The 17772-nt window shown below is 53.1% G+C and overlaps 2 protein-coding genes across 2 annotated transcripts in view; one reads left to right on the forward strand and one right to left on the reverse strand.

Annotated features, from left to right (window-relative positions):
• Window positions 1–3544: 3544 nt before the first annotated feature.
• On the forward strand, window positions 3545–11190 carry TOR3A (torsin family 3 member A). The gene is made up of 6 exons (XM_032192323.1): window positions 3545–3886; window positions 4236–4349; window positions 5121–5386; window positions 5995–6170; window positions 7958–8082; window positions 8538–11190. The coding sequence occupies exons 1-6, from the start codon at window positions 3598–3600 to the stop codon at window positions 8786–8788; spliced, it is 1221 nt and encodes a 406-aa protein (XP_032048214.1). The 5' UTR covers window positions 3545–3597; the 3' UTR covers window positions 8789–11190.
• Window positions 11191–11319: 129 nt separating this feature from the next.
• Window positions 11320–17772, reverse strand: part of ABL2 (ABL proto-oncogene 2, non-receptor tyrosine kinase) — a 45903-nt gene continuing 39450 nt past the window's right edge. Inside the window, exons 11-12 of the mRNA XM_032192322.1 lie at window positions 15855–17544; window positions 11320–12434 (exon numbers count right to left, since the gene is read on the reverse strand). Coding sequence (XP_032048213.1) covers window positions 12416–12434; window positions 15855–17544 — 1709 coding nt within the window. The 3' untranslated portion in view covers window positions 11320–12415. The remainder of the gene's footprint in view (window positions 12435–15854; window positions 17545–17772) is intronic.

Here is a 17772-nt window from a genome sequence, read left to right on the forward strand (position 1 = left end):
TCAAAGACCTGTTCCCACAGAGCACGGGGATCTCATCTTGCTGGATCGGAGCTTGTTTTTGCAATAACCTGCTGCACTGAGCTTTTCAGAGGTCGAGGTGACGCTCGCAGCTCTGAACGTCAGGCATCTGGAAGCAAAGGAAGCCGCTGGGAGCTGCTGTGGCCTTGAGATGACTTCGGGACGAGCTGCCGGCCTCGTGTGGCTCCTGGGGACCGGCAGACCGTGAAACCACTGAGTCACTGTGCTCATGGAAACGTGGGAACGCTCTGACCTGGCCTGCACCATCAGAATGGTGTCGGTACGTGGCCAGGAGCTTCTGCTTTTTCTTAAACTGATTTCTCTGGTGGAAACACCCTGCTGCGTAACAGGGTGAGAGTTTATGTAACCGTAAAGTTTGAAATGTTTCTGATTATAAAATGAACATAGCTTTACAGAAGAATACACAGAAACAACTTCGAGCCAGTGGAAAAGAACATGGTTTTGAAAACCAGCTCTCTTCCTGAATTTCCTTCAGATTCTTTCCCTACAATTTTTTGTTTCTAAAAAGTAAAAAAGAAAAGAAGTTTGTGGCATGTGTGGCACTGGTGCTCTGTTTTTTCTTTGCAGTCTCAATATTTTTAGGAGACTGGGGGTAGAACTTGGTGGGAGAAAAAGAGGGAGAGAGATCCCTCAATCTCCTTTATTCCACATCTTCATTTTATTTGCTGATCTAATCCTTGTCTGCATTATGCTGAGCTGCTGGAGAGGCTCTCCTCCTGCTGCCTTCTGTCAGAGTTCATCTGTGGAAGCGTAGCAGGAATTACTGTGCGGAAACTGAGAAAAACTGTAAAAGGGTGGATGCACAGCATTTCCCCATTGAGCTGATACAGCTGTAGCTTAAAATCCCAGACTGCAAGGTGCCCTCTGCCCGAGTTGTCAGAGGTGCTGCATAAGCCAGGCATCACCACATTTTTTGCAGTACTGATTTTTCTTTCTCTTTAGATGATACCTGCAGTCAGACCCAACCTGACCCAAGATCATGGATTTTTAATCAGATGGATGCTGTTCGCCAGGACTGCTCTGGAATAACTGTTACGTTACGTCTGGGGCTGTGCAGCCCCCTGCAGCTTCCTCTTCCTGTGAAACTGCCAGCTGAAGACCAGCAAATACTATAGCAAGAGCTTGAGATTCAGCAGAGGAAGGAAAAAAAATAGAGATGTAGTCCTAGCAAGCTGCACTAGGGCACTGCCTGTCTGCTGTGCTTCCCAGCCTGTCCTTCCTAGCCAGGTATGAGTGAGTTCTTCCCTTGCAGAGCACTGGGGTCTCTTCCACCCTTCTGCACCTTCCCATCTAGTCCTTGGGCATAATTTCCTGCCTGAGGTCCTGCAAAGGGGATTGAGTTAGTCAGGATTTTGGATTTTTTTAATGTTTTAATGTTACTTTTTATTTTTTTTCCTTCAGTTCCTTGTTAACCTCAGCCTGGTCATCAGGGTGTAGTTGGCAGGTTACTGAAAAACGACTTTCATTTTCCTCTCTAGCTCTCAAAGTGTGCTACACTTACATGAGCTGCCACCCCAGGAACTGTGCTGTTGCTCCCTGGAGCTGGCATGGAACCATCAGTCATTTTATCTTTCCGATTTTTTTTCTTTTTTTTTTTTTTCCATTGGAACATTGAAGCATCTGCTTTTTGTAGTGAAGACCAGCCCTTTTGATCAGCTCTTTTCAGCTAAAACATTTATCCCAGGAGGGCAGGGCTTGAATGTCACAACTATGATGTATTTTTTTTTCATAAATCCACATAAGGGCTTCAATTCAGATGCTTCAGGTGGTTTTCAGAAAGATTGGTGGCAGTTTCATTTTTCTGTGGCTGCAGTGCTTTTGGTTTTGGATGTTTTTTATGTGCACTGATTTTAGTTCTGGTTTAGTTGAATTACAGCAACTAGTGTTAAGGGTTTAGCTTCAAGGATTATTAAACTGGAGGGGGCAATTATGCTAATCAGTACGAGTATCTTTTTCATGCAGATTTGCAATATTTATAGCCACCTGTAGATGGAGATCTGCTCCACTCCATGCCCTGGTGGTGCTGCAGTCCTGCTCCCCATCCACCTGAACGAGTGAATTGCATTTAAACATCCACTTCATTTTTCTGAGCACTTGGGATAACCTTGAAAACTTTCCGTGTTGGAAACAACACATCTCAGCTTTGTTTTGGTTAGGGTAAGTTGTGGGAGGACTTGTTCTGATGCTGGATAACTCATGTAAATGATAGTTTCTTACAGTAAGCCAGCAGTGGGTATACCTCGGGGTAAAATGCAAGATAAAAGGCGCTTATCCACTTTTCATCTCCCCCACACAGCTGGGTTTGTGTACTTGGCATGTCAGTGCTGACTAGTTTTCCTCTGGATGGTTCAAGTGTGCTTTTCCTCTACTGCCTGCTTCCAAAATTGCTTCCAAAATTGCAGCCAAGCTTTGCTTGGGATCCTTGTCCCCTGCTAAAGCAAGAGCAGCCAGTCTTAGGGACTGCTCGCTGCTTCCCCATACAGAGGGGATTTTACAGCTGCTTGGAGAAAAATTGGTTGGTGGTGGAGAGGTCAGTGGTGGTAACGAGTTGTACCACAGCTCTCCTACATGATTTTGTGGTGATTCTCTGCTGATCTGAACCATTTTCCTGTCTGTCTGCATGGAGTCCCCCCGTCCCTGTTTATGTACTGGTGTACAAAGATGTGCTGATGTAAAAATCACCAGCGAAACTCTTTACTGTAGGTGAGGAATGTGACACAGCGTGTGTCACAGCATGCCCATCCCAGAGTCAGCCACAAAATCTTTTCTCCTGGAGCTATGGTACAATTGCTAAACCGAACTCGCACCCAAACAGCGAGCAAGTAACGCCCGGAGAGCTCATTGCAGCTCTGCGTGCTGCCGGTCTGACTCATCCCCTTCTCCTGCTCCCTTGTTTGTGCCAGTTATTTTTGTGTCCCCTTGGAAATCACCCTGATGAACAACCACCCATGCCCGTGTAGCCAGCTGTCTTCCCAAAACAGCAAGCCCAGAGGCAGGTAGAGACCTTCCCAAAGTCCCCCCTCACATCTCTGGCAACAGGTGAGTGTTTTAGATTTGTGTTTCAGATTTGTGTCCGTTTCAGCTGCCACAAAAAGCAGTCCAATCCCCTAGCAGCACCCGAGCACACTGCTGGAAAAATCCCACTCCTGGAAGTCAAACCCACTGCCCCGTCCTGGTGATGTGCTCAGCAGCAACACCTCACCCGGGCCACGGGGCTCCCTAAAAGAGGTTATTGGGCACCCTTAGGTGCCTTCTGGGCAGAGGGAGGCAGGAGCCCAAGCTGGGACAATCCCAGGGGCTGGTTTTGCTGCGTGGCGCTGGGAGGAGGAGCCATTCGCAGCCCAGTGCCGTGCTGTGGGGACCGCGGTGCGGGGCAGGGGCCGTGGGGTGGTGTGGCTGGGCCCTGCGAGGTGTGGTGGTGCCACCAGCCCGCGGCTTCCCCCAGCACGACTCCGTTTGCGGGCGGCCAGGAAGTGAGATCACGGCTCCAGCCGTTTGAGGCAGGACGGGATCCAGAGGGATCCAGCAGGACAGGATCCCGGCGGGGCATCCACAGCCATGGGCCGGAGCACGCTCCTGTCCTGCCTGGGGCTGGCTGCCTGCCTGCTGCTGCTGCTGGGGGGCTCTGAAAGCCTGGGGAGCCAAGAGGAGCAGCAGGGACCCTGGGAGGAGGACCGGAGAGCTGTGACGGAGGCGGCCCCGTGGGCCAGAGCGAGGTACGAAGCTGTGAAGAAGCACTTGGGAGCTGTGGGAGCTCTCTCCAAGCAGTACTGGCAGTACCTGGCTTGCAAGGTGTCACAGGAGGGCTGTGAAGAGGAGGGGAAGAGGAAGGCCGGTCCCAGCCCAGGTAAGCTCCCTCCTCTCCCATTCCTGTGCCCTGGGAACAGCAGCGGGACCAAACACTTCCCTGTGCCTGCGTGGGGGTCTGCACCCCCAGCTCCCGTGGCCACTGTGGGGACGGGGCTCCCCCCATCACTCGGCATACAGCGGGTGCCACAAATGTGTGTTGGGGCAGGGGGGGTGCTCCCAGCCCGTGTGGCTCCGTGTCCCTGTCTGAGCCAGCTGCAGCCTGTTAGCCCCTGTGGGCCCACACACCTGGGGCAGGGCAGCAGTTAACGGCGAGCACCTGAGCGCCCACACACAGCACAGGAAAGGCACCTGCTGGCACGGCTCTGCTCTGACCCCTGCCTTTCCAGGTTGGAGCTTGCCTCTGGTGGGCCAGGATTACCTGGAGATCTTCTCTGCGTGGTACTGCAGCTTCGGCAAGTGCTGCAAGACGGGAGACTGCAGGATAGTCAACAACATCACAGGTGGGTGCTGTGCTGCCTCTTGGGAGAGCTCAGGCAGGGCTTTTCTCTGCTTCTTTTCCCTGATGTCTCTGTTATGTGGTTGTTTTGTGTTGTGTTTTTTTTTTTTTTTTTTCTAAAGAAGTGTGTTTTAGCAAGTGATATAGCTAAAGGGCATTTCTGAGAGGGTGAGGGGCTGAGCTAAGCCCTGTTTCTCATTACTCTTTTGCAGTTCTGAGACCGTGAGAAAGCCTGCTCCTTCCAGTGCAGTGTATCTGCTCCAGTTTGCCATGATCCTTGCCTTCAGCTGGCAGTTCCCAGGCACAGCCTGGGATCCAGGCTGGCCGAGTATCCCCAGTATTCCCAGTATCCAGCCCTGGGGCAGGAGGGTGCTCTGAGAGCTGCGTGCGAGCCCTACACTGGTGTCATTCGTTTGCTGACCCTGAGACCTGTGGTAGCTGTACCCTCTGCTGAGTAGTACATAGAGCTCAGTAAATACTAAATAAAACCTTTAGGCCTCAGTGCTCTGCAGGCATCAAATACTCTGCTCAGTTTTCAAAGAAAAAAGTAGTCAGCAGAAGATCCGTGTTCTTTTTTTTTTTTGCAGTTCTTGGCCATCGCAGGCAGTGCCCAGGCTTCTGTAAGCAGCCTGCCTCAGCTTTAATGCCTGGCCAGACACCTCCCGGGCACGCAGCCCCACCAGCAGGGCTCTGGGGGCTTTTGTTCTCTTACTGCCACCTGCAGCAGCAACTGGGCTTGCAGATTAATGCTGAACTCTCACTGTCTTTCCTGCAGGGCTCGAAATGGACCTCAACGGGCAGCTCCATGGGCAGCACTTGGCCAAAGAAGTCGTCATCCAGGCAGTGCGGCGCTTCCTGCAGAGCCCGCAGCCGGAGAAGGCTCTGGTCCTCTCCTTCCACGGCTGGTCCGGCACAGGCAAGAACTTTGTGGCCCGGATGGTGGCCAGTCACCTGTACCGGGACGGGCTGAAGAGTGAGTGTGTCCGGGTGTTCATCGCGCTTTTCCACTTCCCCCATCACAAGTACGTGGACTCGTACAAGGTGAGAGCTAACAACATGGTACCACGGGGATGGTCTGGCTGGGATGGAGTTGTTTGTTTTCTCTTTCTCCCTAGCAGCTATACGCCACGTTGTATTTGGATTTATGAGTAAAACAGGGTTAAATAACGGTGGTTTGAGTTGAGCAGTGTGTGCACAGCATTGAGGTTATCCCTTTTTCCCTACTCTGCTCCCTCAGTAGGTTGGGGGTGTGCAAGAAGCTGTGGGGGAGGTACAGCCAGGACAGCCGACCAGAGGGGTATTTTGTGTAGCACCAAGCTCAGCAGTAAAATCTGAGGGGAGCGGGCTTTGGGGTAGGGCAGGATGCCATTGCTCACAGACCAACCAGGCATCAGTTGTGGGAGGTGGTGAGTGATTGCCTTTGCATTGATCAGTTTGTTCTCTCTTCCCCTTCTTCACGAGTTTAATCTCGACCCACATGTTCTCTTGCTCTTCCCATTCTCTTCCCCTGTCCCTCTGGGCAGGAGGGAGCGAGCGAGTGGCCGTGTGGTACAGCAGGGCTGGCCAGGACTGTCCCCACACATCCAGGCTCAGCCCCTGTGCCATCGACTGCTGCCGGGCATTTCACTCTGCTGCCTGCTGCCCTGCAGGTTCAACTGGAGAAGCAGATAAGCGAGACTGTGCAGCTCTGCAAGCAGTCCCTCTTCATCTTTGATGAGGCAGAAAAACTTCATTTTGGACTCCTGGACACCATCAAGCCCTTCATGGCTCACAATGGCAAGAAGGGCCAGGTGGATTACCGGAGGTCCATCTTCCTCTTTCTCAGGTAACTTCTGAGGCCCCAAACACATGGGGAGGGACAAAATGGTGGAGTTTATCTCCTACGGTGTTCAATATGAGGGTCCAGGCCTGCAGAGGAGGGAGAAGAGGTGACTGACTCCTCCAGCGAGTGGTTGCCTCCATGGTCAGTGTTCCTTGTTGATGCTCATCCTGCACCCTGGAGGGCTGAGCAGGGGGATCCTGTACTGCAGGGAACACAGGGCTGCAGCTCTTGGTGGGAAGTTGTGCAAGGTAGCACTTGTAGCTGGGAGCAGGGAGGTGCCACTTGCCTGGCCCTAGCCACAGACTGAGGTGCCATTAGCCTTTGAGGGCTGCTCCTGGCATCGGCTCATCCTGCAGCGTAGGGAATGGAGGGTGGCTCCTTGCCCATCCGGAGGGAGACCGGTTGTCTGTCAGCATCTCCACGCTCCAGTGCTGTCCCTCACCCAGGATTTGGTGGGACCGGACATCTGCCAGGAGCAGTGGCACATACCACCAGCAGGACGTGAGGTAGGCAGATGCCTGAACTAACCAGTGAGAAATGCCCGGGAGAGACAAGCATCTTCAGTCCCCCTTCATTTTGGTTTGTGGCTTTCAGCCTTGTTCTGGCAAGAGCTGTTCCCACAGGTTGGAGGTGAGCAGAAAACAAGGTTCAGTTCCGAAACCACGCTCAGTTGTCCAAAGGGGATTTGTTACCCCACTCCTGTTATCCAACCTCCGTGCTCTAACCTCCAAGCTTGGTGGTTCCCTAGGACAGCTGCTGTGCTCACGAAGACCTGTCTGTGCCTGTTGCCTGCAGAGCTGACCGGGTCTGTCCTACCTGTGTGGGCCTCTGGCAGGTCCGTGGCGCAGGAGGCAGCTTCTCCCTCCTTGCTCTTCCTTCCCACCTGCTCCGGGCAGGGTGCACGTGCTGCTGGCTGGGCTGAGCTGCCCTTCTGCCCTACCTGGCAAGCTGTGCAGGCGTGGGGACAGCAGGACACTGGGCCAAGGCCCCACGTCACCGAGCAGAGGGAGCAGGGTGTCTTGAACTGCAGCACTGTGTAATCTGGGGGGGGGGGTTCATCATACCCAGTGGCAGGGTGACACTGGCCTGGCACAGGAGGGCTGGCTCTCCCCCAGCACTCTTTGGGACGCTGCCCTGGGCCTGCGGCTGTGGCCAGGTTTGGGCGATGGGGACCAGAGGGAGCTGGTCACCCTCAGCCCTCAGGGTGCTTCTCCTGTGGGCCGGGGAGGAGCAGGGGCAGGTGAGCTGTGCTGGCAAGGCAGCACGGGGAGGTGGTGGCAGCTTTTTTGTTCTGCTGCTCCGGGAGCCTCGATGGCTGGCAGGACCCCGTGTCCCCCAGCAGGCAGCCGCACCTGAGGGTGGTGAGGGTTTGTCCCTGAGGCAGGGGATGTCCCAGTCCCGGACCTTTACTGGTAGTGGGAGTCCTGCCAGGTGCTCTGCCCCCTGGCCTGGACTTTGTGGTGACTTGGTGAGGGTTTGGTGTGGAGCCAAGCGGCACCTGAGAGGCCAGGACAGGGGACTGACAGGGATGGGGGGTTCTGCTGACTGCCAGTCCCACCCCGCGGGAGAAAGCAGCTGCCACAGGGGCTGGGCTGGCAAGATGGAAGGCAGAAAGGGCTTTTTTGGGAAGAAATTCCTCTGTGTGAGAGTGTTTCAGATGTTGAATCCCACACAGAGAATCCCATCATGGACAGAATTGCTGAGGCCTGTCTGTAGGGGGTGCTGCTGGCACCTCTGAGCAATTTCTCTGTGGTGGCATGGTGGAGTGAGTGACTTCCTTCTGTCCACAGCAATATTGGGGGCAACACCATCAATGAGGTAGCCCTGGACTTCTGGCGGGCCGGCCGGGCGCGGGAGGAGATCTCCTTGGAGCTCCTGGAGCAGCGGCTGCGGCTGGAGCTGCTGCAGCCCGCAGGTAGGAAACCGGCTCACAGGAGCAGGCCACAAACCTGCCCCTCCACCCTGCCCTGGGGCCTCACTTATGAGGTGTCTTGTGCTGTACAAACATCTGTGCCATGGAACAAGCATTTATGTGTCCCCCACACCCTGCTGTGTGCCCCTTCCTTCATCTGTGTGGTGCGGTCCCAAGCGTGGCACTGCTGCAGCAGTGAGGCCTGCAGAAAAGGAGCTGTTGGTTGTTCTGCCCCCTTCAGCCCTGAAAATAGCAGGGTTGTAACCAGCAGCCTCGTGCCTCAGTGAATTCGGGCTTCCCTTGGCCTGCAGTCAGGCTACGTGCTGCGCAGCTCTGGGGGTGCAGGGGTGTCTGCCTCCACACCACAGCGGCTGGGTGCAGGGAGAGAGGACAGAGCTCGTCTCAGAGGGGTGCCCGCTCCCAGGTGGCTGAAGCTTTTGTCTTGCTTTTTGCTGCAGAGAACAGCTACGCCCGCAGCCACCTCCTTGAAGAGAACCTCATCGATTTCTTCGTGCCATTCCTGCCCCTGGAGTACCACCACGTGAAGCTCTGCGCACGGGACGCCTTCCTGGCCCGGGGCCTGCCGTACACGGAGGCAGCCCTCGACGAGGTGGCCAGGACGATGGTGTTTGTCCCCAAAGAGGAGAAGCTTTTCTCTGCACAGGGCTGTAAATCTGTATCCCAGCGCATCAATTACTTCCTTCCTTGAACACCAGGTGGGACTATACCGGTGGTGAAGGCGGTTTTGCACACTAGGAGCTGCTCTCCTTGCACAAGGTCAGGCAAGCAGCAGGTTACCCAGCCAAACACTTGCACAGGAGCAGAGACTTAACTCCTCGTTGCTCTGAGGGCTGTCGGCAGGGTGGGCTGTGCACCCTGCCCAGCCTTACTCATGGGGCACTGGCACAGCTTGTGCTTGGCTGTGTTTGAAGTCCCTCTGGTATTTTTTTAAGTTCCTTCTTTTAGCCTGATGTAGCGATTTGTTTGTGCTGCCAGACTTTGTTTCATGTGAAAGGGGTTGTCTTCAGTTTGTCGTCTCGTAATGAGGGCCTTGAACAGCCTGGGCCTGTTGAGAGAGTCCAGCAGAAGCCACAGCCTCTTCCCTGGCTGCAGCTTTATCACTCTGCAAACTCTCAGACTGGGCAGAACATGTTTGCTGCTTTTGAGGGTTTTTCCATATTGCTCTCCTGCATTCACAAGGTGTGTGGCACTTGGGGACATGTACCAGGATCATGGTTTGGTCAGGGACACCTTTGCATAGAATGACTGAGAGTCTCTGGCACTGTAAAACCCACAGCCTGAGGCTTTGGCCTGCCCTGTCCTTCTCTCCCCTCTCTTGGAGACTTTCATTCTATGGAAGCAGCTGTGGGGGTGAGGTGAGCTGCTGCTGAAATTGTTTCTCTAACAATTTGGTAAAGAGCCTGATTGGTTCACTTCAGGAACTGGTTTAGGGCGAGACAATCTCCCATTTCATGGGCAAAGGGCAGTTGAGGTGGATGGTGGCTGAAAGAACAGGTTGCGGTTGAGTTCTGTTCTTTCAGAGATGGATTAAGATTTATTTTTTTTTCTTTTTTCCCCCGGTATGCATGCTGCAGCTTTTTGGCTGGTATCAGCATTACTACACCGAGGGGCTGTTTGCTGTCTGGGTACTTGCCAGGTGATAAGTACCTGACAGCAGGACCAAAAAATTTCAACAGTGTTACAGGAATCACTCTGTGACCTCTGGGTCAAAACTCCCTTCCAACACAGCTGTGCTCGGCAGCGAGGTGAATCAGCACATGCCAAGGACGGGCTTTAGCTGCCTGAATGCCACATGTGCGGACCTTTGAGCTATTTTCAGCTTTGACCCTTTCTGTCGTGCCAGCAATGAGCAGCACAACCCTGGGAAAAGATTGACCAGACACACTTACTGCTCCCGCAGACTTTGAGTCCGCGTTTCCCTCCAGGCAGGCCAGCGCTGTTACCTAACAAGGACTCAAAGCCTGAGGCAGGAGGATGAGGATTCGTAGCCTGAGGCAGGAAGATGAGCTGGCTGCTGTCTCACCCCTTGCTTCTCTCTGTGCAAAGTTGGTTTAAACCGGGCTCTTGACTCTAGGCTGGACCCTTAGGGCCTGTGCTAGCGTCTGCTTTTATCAGGTGTTTCTGGGACTTGCTCTGTGGGCGCTCGTGTTGCCACGTGTCAGTCCTGAAGCGCCAGCAGGGGAACAGCCAAGGGAGCTGTGCCTGGGGAAGGTGAGCTGGTGGAGGGAGGCTGCGGCCCCCTGCAGGGCACAACTCAGGCTCTAAGTTGTTGGGGGGAAGGAAGTCACTTTATTGAGTTTTTGGCAGTGCTGGCAGGTCTGAAGTCGGCACGCTGTGCAGTTCTGTTACTGAGTAAGGAGGGGGTGGTGCCTCCAGCGAGGGCACCTCTCAAACTGATGCTGCAGGACCCTGCGCTCGTGCCAGGTCACACGCGCGCGCGTTTGAGAACTAAGTGAGAACCACTCTCCTCTGACTGCTCCATGACATGCTCAGATCAATGTGAATACTTTCCTTTGCAACCTGGCAGAATTGTATTACGTCTCTTTCTAACAGGTTTGCAGTCAGCTTGTCTTTTCTACCCAAAATAACAGCCTTCAGGCTACCACTCTGCAGGTTTAAATATTCTTTTTAAAAAATAAAGCATCATCTAGTCAAGTGGGTTTTTTTGCCAATAAAATATTGCAACCTTTATTTAAAACAAAATGCAAATTGGCAAAACTTTGTGGAACGACAGGCAAAGAGGCCCTTCAAAGGGCCTTATTTACATCAAGTTTAACACTGTTCGCAGTTCACAGTCAGACGATAGTGAGAGAATTAAATTAGAAAAACAACCAAAATATATTACAATAACAATTAAAAACAAAAACAGTTGACAACACTGGTAGAGTGATTGGTGATTAACGTGTTTCATCTTAATCCATTCCTGCCCTCAGTGAGTTCACTACTGACACAAACAGCATGCCAAGCTGAGCGGGCTTCTACCCCCTGCGCACAACGGAGACATTTGGAAGCGTGACCTCCTTTGGTACAGACATTTCTCTTTTCTAGACACTGCAGCTAAGTCCGGGTGCCCCCTAACCTGTTACTTCCTCCCACCAGGGAACAGGCTCCAGGCTTTGTTCTATGCTACAGGTGACCGAGTGCACCCTGCTGCCCACCCATGCAAAACACCCATGTGCAGGAGCTGCTGGATGGTGCTGCTCGCGCTGATGCGGGAGGTTTCCGAGCACACTGCAGCTGCTGCCCCTTGGTTTCTGGCAGCTCCTGGTGAACAGCAGGCCTGGACCAAGGGTTTTAAAGGAGAAGGCAGTGCTCTGTTACATCTGCCGACAACAGCTTCTCCATGTGTTGGTGTTTGTCCCAGCTGCTGCTGCCCAGGAGCGCCAATGAGCAAAAGGCTGAGCTGCCTGGGGGGGGCCTGCCTTGGGTATGCAGCACAGACACCAGCCTCGGGTTTCCTCAGAGGCCCCAGCCCAGCCCATCGTGCTGCTCGGGCACCCTCTGCCTGGTGGGGAGGGCCTGCTGGGCCTGCTCTGGTGACAGCAGGTATGGAGCAGCTCTCGCCCCATGCTGAGGGGTTTTGTTCCTGCTGCCCGCAGAGAGCAGTGTGCCATAAAACTCCAGGGTAAGTACCCCCAGTTGGGATGCCAACGTGCAGCTGTTAGGGTCACACAGACACAAAGCAGTGTTAGAGGTGTCCTGTGGGAGGAGGCCAGGAGCAGGCAGACCCCCACCTTCCCCACCACGTTCAGTGCCAAGTATGCTACTGCGTTCAGCTCTGCTTTCCCAGCTGCTGAGTTTGATGCAGTTCCAAGCTCAAAGCTTTTAATTCAGCTTCACCCCTGCCAGCACTAATGAACAGTACAATTAACCCTCAGTGCTGCCAGCCAGGTGCTTGCTTTTCAGGTACAGTGCAGGGGGAGAACCACGCCTCTGAGTCAGCCAATTCCCCGGGAGCTAGGAAGGGAAAGTGCCCCGCGAGCGCGTGCTTTGTGCTCGCCGTTACCAGGCCCTACGTGATCCCATCCCCTGCTGCAAAGGAGACTACTTTAAATTCTAGTCCATACTAGTGCAAGTTAATTAGAGAGCCTGGCTGCGATTGCATCTTTACCACACGAGGCCTTCTCACAGTGGTGAAGAAAGGAAACGCAACAGGAGTTTCTGCCTTCTCCATAAACAGCAGAGCAAGAGGTGCTCTGTGCTGGAGCAGTAACAGGGCTTCACCGTCCCTCCGGTGCTTTACACACACACTGCAACGGCGAACACGGAGAAGCTGCTACAGTGGAGCCCTTCAAGGCTGAACACAAAGTCAAATCTAGCAGAGGGAAAAGGACCTGCAACAACGTGGAAGGAAGAAAGACTGAATGAGAGCTACAGCATAACCAAGCTTTTCCAGGTAGCATCCTTTTGCTGTCCTTCCAGAGGGCGAGGGGAAATTCTCATTTGGGAATAAAACAAGATTGGGCGGGAGAGGCAGTGGAAGCAGAGGCAAGTCTGCAGTCTCTTATTTAGGAGATAATAAAATTAGTGTCAGGTCAGCAGTACCTCTGCCACCATCCACCTATCTGATGTGACTATGACAACTGGCTACAGCACAGAAAATGCTCCCTGTAGGAGTGATGACCGGCAAATCCCCCCCATTCCACTGTTAGGTGTTTTACCTCCACTGAAGGGATCAGAACTGGATGGGTTTCTGTGTTGCTCCAAGTGGCTGAGGAGTCCCTGGGGAGCTTCAGAGACTGCCTGGCCATGGTCCTGGGCAGCCTGCTCTGGGTGGCCTGAGCAGAGGTTGGAGCAGGTGGGCCCCAGAGGTTCCTGCCAGCCTCAAGCGGTCTGGGAGTCTCTAAAAGCGGGTGGCTTCTTCGGCTTGTAGTAGTAGCACAGCCTCAGCCCCATCCCACTACTACCACCTTAGGGGGGTGGGGGTCAGAAACCAGGCAGCATCTGGAGAGAAAGCATGGATAGCCAGGGGAGGATAACCAGTCCTCTGCCGGGGCACAACTAGTTGCTTTAAAAGGGTAAGAAAGCTTGAAAGATCTGTTCTAATAACTAGAAATTCCAAGAATTGTTTGCTATTTTATCACTTTTGCTGGAGTTGTTCTGGAAGACTGGTATTAAAAAAAAAAAAAAAAGCTTCTTTCAAAACACTCATCAGAACTGACTAATATTCTTACACTTTTCTGGTTAAAATACCTTTCCCCTGAGAGTAACCACTTCAGTTTCAGTCTGTTTGTACTAGGCTGGGAAGTAGTACAATGATGAAACCACACGATTGTCTGCCAAGGCAAACACAACCTGCCTCCCTTGATTGTTTAAAAGGCAACATGAAGCAACACCGTCAGACTTCTTCCCTTTGCAGGTGACCTTTCCAAAGGCAGTTAGCTTGGTGTGCAGTGATGCCCAGGTTCAGTAAAGATGACTGAAAGAGATAAGGTAAACCACAAAAGCCCTCAGTAAAGTCTGCAAGATAACGGTTTGGTACTCTGCCTTGCTGCTGAGTGTCACGGTGGAAGAAGCCTGGTGCAGCCTCCCCCTGCCCTGCTGACGTGCGGGCTGGAGTGCAAGGACCAGAGGAGATCCTGGACAAGCTGAAAATCCTACTGCAGGAGGAGACAGCCGGCTTCATCAGGTAGGCTGGTGTACAGTGTGGGTTAGTCAGCCTGACTTTCCTTTGTTGTCACTTGGGTACCAGCTCACTGACCCGTAGGAACAACTGCTTCACTTTAATGCCTGTCACTTAGGATGGAGGGTTTTGGTTTGTGTTGTGTTTTTTTTCCCCTCACCATTTCACTCACTCCGACAGTGAAGCTCACACAGTCCATTTTACCTCGCATTCTGCTCCACTGGTGTGCATTCATGCGTCGTGCCACACACCTTTGTTTACCACAGACCAGTAATAGAGTGAGGATTCTCAGACACCAGCACCTTTCTAAAGACTTTTCAGGCCACTGTCTCACCGTGCTCCACGGAAAACAAACAGGGATGTGGGCTGAGACGGCTCAGCCTACTTCCGAGCACCAGCAGGGCATTGCTTCTAGACAGAACTGGAGTGCCAACTGTCTATGGTCACACCTGGGCCCCAGCTCAATTCTAAATGCTCAAACTAAAAGCAGCACAGTCACACTTTAAAAACAAGTTTTAAAAAAAAGCATTTTAGCAAAAAAAAAAAAAAATTAAGGTGCAAAGCAAGCCAGATCCTCTATCATCACAAATAGTGTGAAGTGAGCAGCAGCATGCAGGGTAACGGGTACTGGAGACAGGTATCAGGCCTGTTTGCGTCCTCTCAAACCAACAACTAGTTGAGGTCCTCCTACTTGCCAGTACACTTCCATCTCAGGGAGCTGTGTGCACACAGCCAGCTTTCTGAGGCCCCCAGCAGTCCACAGCCAGCACTAGGAGCAGGGAAGCCAACCAACCACACGATTGCTTTCATTCTGGGATTGTCAGTAGGCATCAAACAGCAGGGACCATACCCCAGTGGAGCGGTAACACCTTCTGTCACGTTTCAGGCAGAGTGCACAGTTTATGTGCGTGTTCCTGCTCCACAGCATGAGATTCTGGTCCAGTCTTTAAAATACATAAACCAATTTTAAAAGATGGCCGTGACTCACATGTTGGCATACAGAGTCACCTCCATACCAAGGGAAGGTGGAAGCCTGCAGGCCTGGTAAGCAACAGGAAGCACCAACCCCAGAAATCTGGGTGAGGTGGCTGTGCTACGGCGGGAGGTGCAGGGTGGGTGGCAGGCAGACCCGCTGCTCCTGCCTCTGGCTGCACAGCACTGGCTGCTGGAGGAGAGCAGAGACCAGCCAGGGGCTGCTGGGGCAGAAGCGTTGCCTCACCTACCACAGGGCCTCAAGGCGCTGAAACTAAACTGGGGCGTCAACCTGGTAATGAGTTAAAAACAATTTAAAGCTTAAAAAAAAACAAACAACCTACCCTGTCCCAATAACAACACTGGCAAGTTGTGCAAGAGCCCCAAACTACTCACACACAACTATCAAGCGGCACCCATGCTATAGACCACTAGAAATAGGAATCAACTGAGTGAAGGTGGGGCGGGGGTAACTCCAGTGGTAAGTCTGCCCAGCACTCCTGACGTTCAGCTACAACAAAGACACACACGTGGTGGATGAGGTGGACAGGAAGGAAAAGGGATAGGTTCATATATTAACTAATTTTGCAGTTCTCATTACAGCAGCAAACAGCACTGTGGCAGTACGCCACTGGGGCTAGTGCATCCACCTGCAGCAGCTCTGAATACTGTCAGTGCATCAGACCTTGCCCCAGCCACACGCACCCTCCTGCAGAGCTGCTCAGCCCCTGGCACCACCAGCACCCCTGCGCCTTTCTGCATGGTGTCAGGGGCCACAGCACGCAGTAGTGTGGACTGGGCAGATCCTGCAGCCACTGCAGTACTCCAGCCACCAGCCCCAAACCGTCCTTCCCAGGCAGAACCTGCCATCGGTTCTCCTGCCTCTCAACAGGAGGAGCAAGGATCCTCCTTTCCTCGCCACACCAAGCAGACCAGACTGACTAGCTAGGGACAAACACCTGCTGTTCTGCCCCTTACAGCTTTAATCTACCCTCTCCATCCCCATTTTCTGAGATGAACCTGTAAACGTGAGGAGAACTCAGTGATCTGAGGTACTTCACATACTCAAGTATCAGTCTTTCCTTTTGAAAGCATCAGTACAGAAAAAACTCCCCCCCTCCCCATGTGTACGTCTCTTACCCAGACTGACAGTAGCTACCTTTGCACCACATCGCTGATTTCTTGGACACACGACAATAAGTTATTAAGGACGGGGTTTGCCCCAGGGACACTAGCAGCTGTTGAGGACACCTGCAGTTCCTGCAGGCTGAGTTCCAGTTTGCTCACGGCTTCCCGGAAGGCAAATTTGTTGCGTGTATGTGGGATGCAGTCCACGTAGCCTGAGCAGTAATCCAACAGCTGATGCCCTGTGTCCACCAGCTGGCTGTTTGGTGTTGGCTCAGCGATGGCACTCGAGAGGAGGTCTGCGCACTCCAGCAGCGCTTCCTTGCTGATTTTGTCTGCTGGGATTTTCTCGGCCGCCTGTTTGGTCTTTCTTAGCGCTACTTTTGTGCCAGCCGTGCCGTTGGCCATTTTCACTGGGGAGGTGGAAGACGATGACAGAGGCACTTGAGGTGGAGGCATCACAGGCCTCCCGGCTTTTCCACCAACAGGTGCTGCTGCTGCTGCCTTCTTACTCCCTTCGCTCGATTCCAGTCCGTGCTGCGCTCCCGCCCCGTTGCTCAGCTCTTCTGCTGCATCTGCGCAAGCAGCTGGCTGTTGGAGGAGCCTCATCACCGGTGGTGGAGGTGGAGCACACTTTGGTTTTACCCGTCTGGGCCGGTCCCTGTCGCCGGAAGAAGTGACCTGATGCTCAGATAAGAGCTTAAATTTATTACCCTGAGAGTCTGTGCCAATGAGCTGCACGTCTGCTGGAGTGTGTTTTAGAGTGGGTGAGATTAGGACTGGCACTTTGTGGTTATGAGTGGTTGGAAGTATTGCTGCAGCCTTGACTGGAGAGGACCACCCCGGTCTCTCGCCATCTTCAAGGGCCCCTTGCCTTGGGCCACTGTTTTTTTCTTTGCTCTTAGGAGCTGCTGCTAGCCCTGGGCTCTCCTTTTCTTCCAAACCTGAGGGGGTTCGGAAAGGGAGAGCTGTGGCACCCCGTGGCAAGAGTTTTGCTTTTGGTCTTTCTCTGGTCAAAGCAGGGCCTTCTTCCAGCTTTTTGGGAAGCAGGTCGGTGGCCCTCCCCATGCTCTCATCAGGCTGAGAGGAGGTGGACACTGTCCGTTCCAGCTGAATTTTTGACCTCTGGGAATTTCTGGGAAGGGTCATTGCCATCCTATCCTGCTCTGGAAGCCCTGAGGACATGGAAGATGTGGAGTTTGACCTTGGAAAAGGCTTTGAAGTTTCTTCACTGCCGGTAGGTTTTCCTGGTCGTAAACCCAGTGTCTTTTTAATCAACCGTGGTGTAAAGAAACCTGTGATGCCTGACCACCCACCACCAGTGCTTATGCCCCCACCACTGCTGGTACCAGTGCCATCGTCGTTGTAGAAGGTCCTCTGCGCAAAGCTCCCACCGTAGCACTTGGGTGGTGCCACGCTCGCGTCCTGCTGCGTGGGAGCAAAAGCGAACCCATCCACGTGCTGCAAGGAAGCAACAGATGAGAAGTTACCCGTTAGCTCGTACTTCTTGTGGGGCTGATTCTCCATCTCCCGGAAGGAACTGCTGCGCTTGGGAGGTGTGGGAGCATTCCTCTTCTTCATGAAGGAGCTGAAGAAGCCGCCTTTTCTGTCCCTGGTGAAAGTGGTCTCTTTGGCATCCTCCAGCAGGCTGCTGGGTGACTTGTCCCTCTGCTTGCGAGGCAGTGCGGGAGACCCACTTGTCGGCTGTGTGCTTCTGATAAAACCTAGACAGAAGAAACAAGCGTGACTCTTCAAAATCTATTTCCATTTCCACCCCCCTGTCCTGCAGTGGGCTGTAAAGGCCTGGCAGACAGTTGCCTGGGATCTGCAGAGACAGACTGCAAGAGGAAGTTAGCACTTTTATTTTTGTACAAGGCTGATCTGCTTTTGATTTTATTCATTCCATTCTGCTTGCATGACTTGTCTGTTGTCTACACTGGGGAGACTACTTA

This window comes from Aythya fuligula, chromosome 8 (assembly GCF_009819795.1).
Source record: "Aythya fuligula isolate bAytFul2 chromosome 8, bAytFul2.pri, whole genome shotgun sequence".
NCBI lineage: Eukaryota > Metazoa > Chordata > Aves > Anseriformes > Anatidae > Aythya > Aythya fuligula.

Bases quoted from the DNA above. Each gene is read 5' to 3' on its own strand.
- TOR3A (XM_032192323.1), top strand. From the start codon at position 3,598: ATGGGCCGGAGCACGCTCCTGTCCTGCCTGGGGCTGGCTGCCTGCCTG. The intron at 4,350-5,120 runs GTGGGTGCTGTG...TCTTTCCTGCAG, and splicing joins GATAGTCAACAACATCACAG to GGCTCGAAATGGACCTCAAC. The intron at 8,083-8,537 runs GTAGGAAACCGG...TTTTTGCTGCAG, and splicing joins GGAGCTGCTGCAGCCCGCAG to AGAACAGCTACGCCCGCAGC.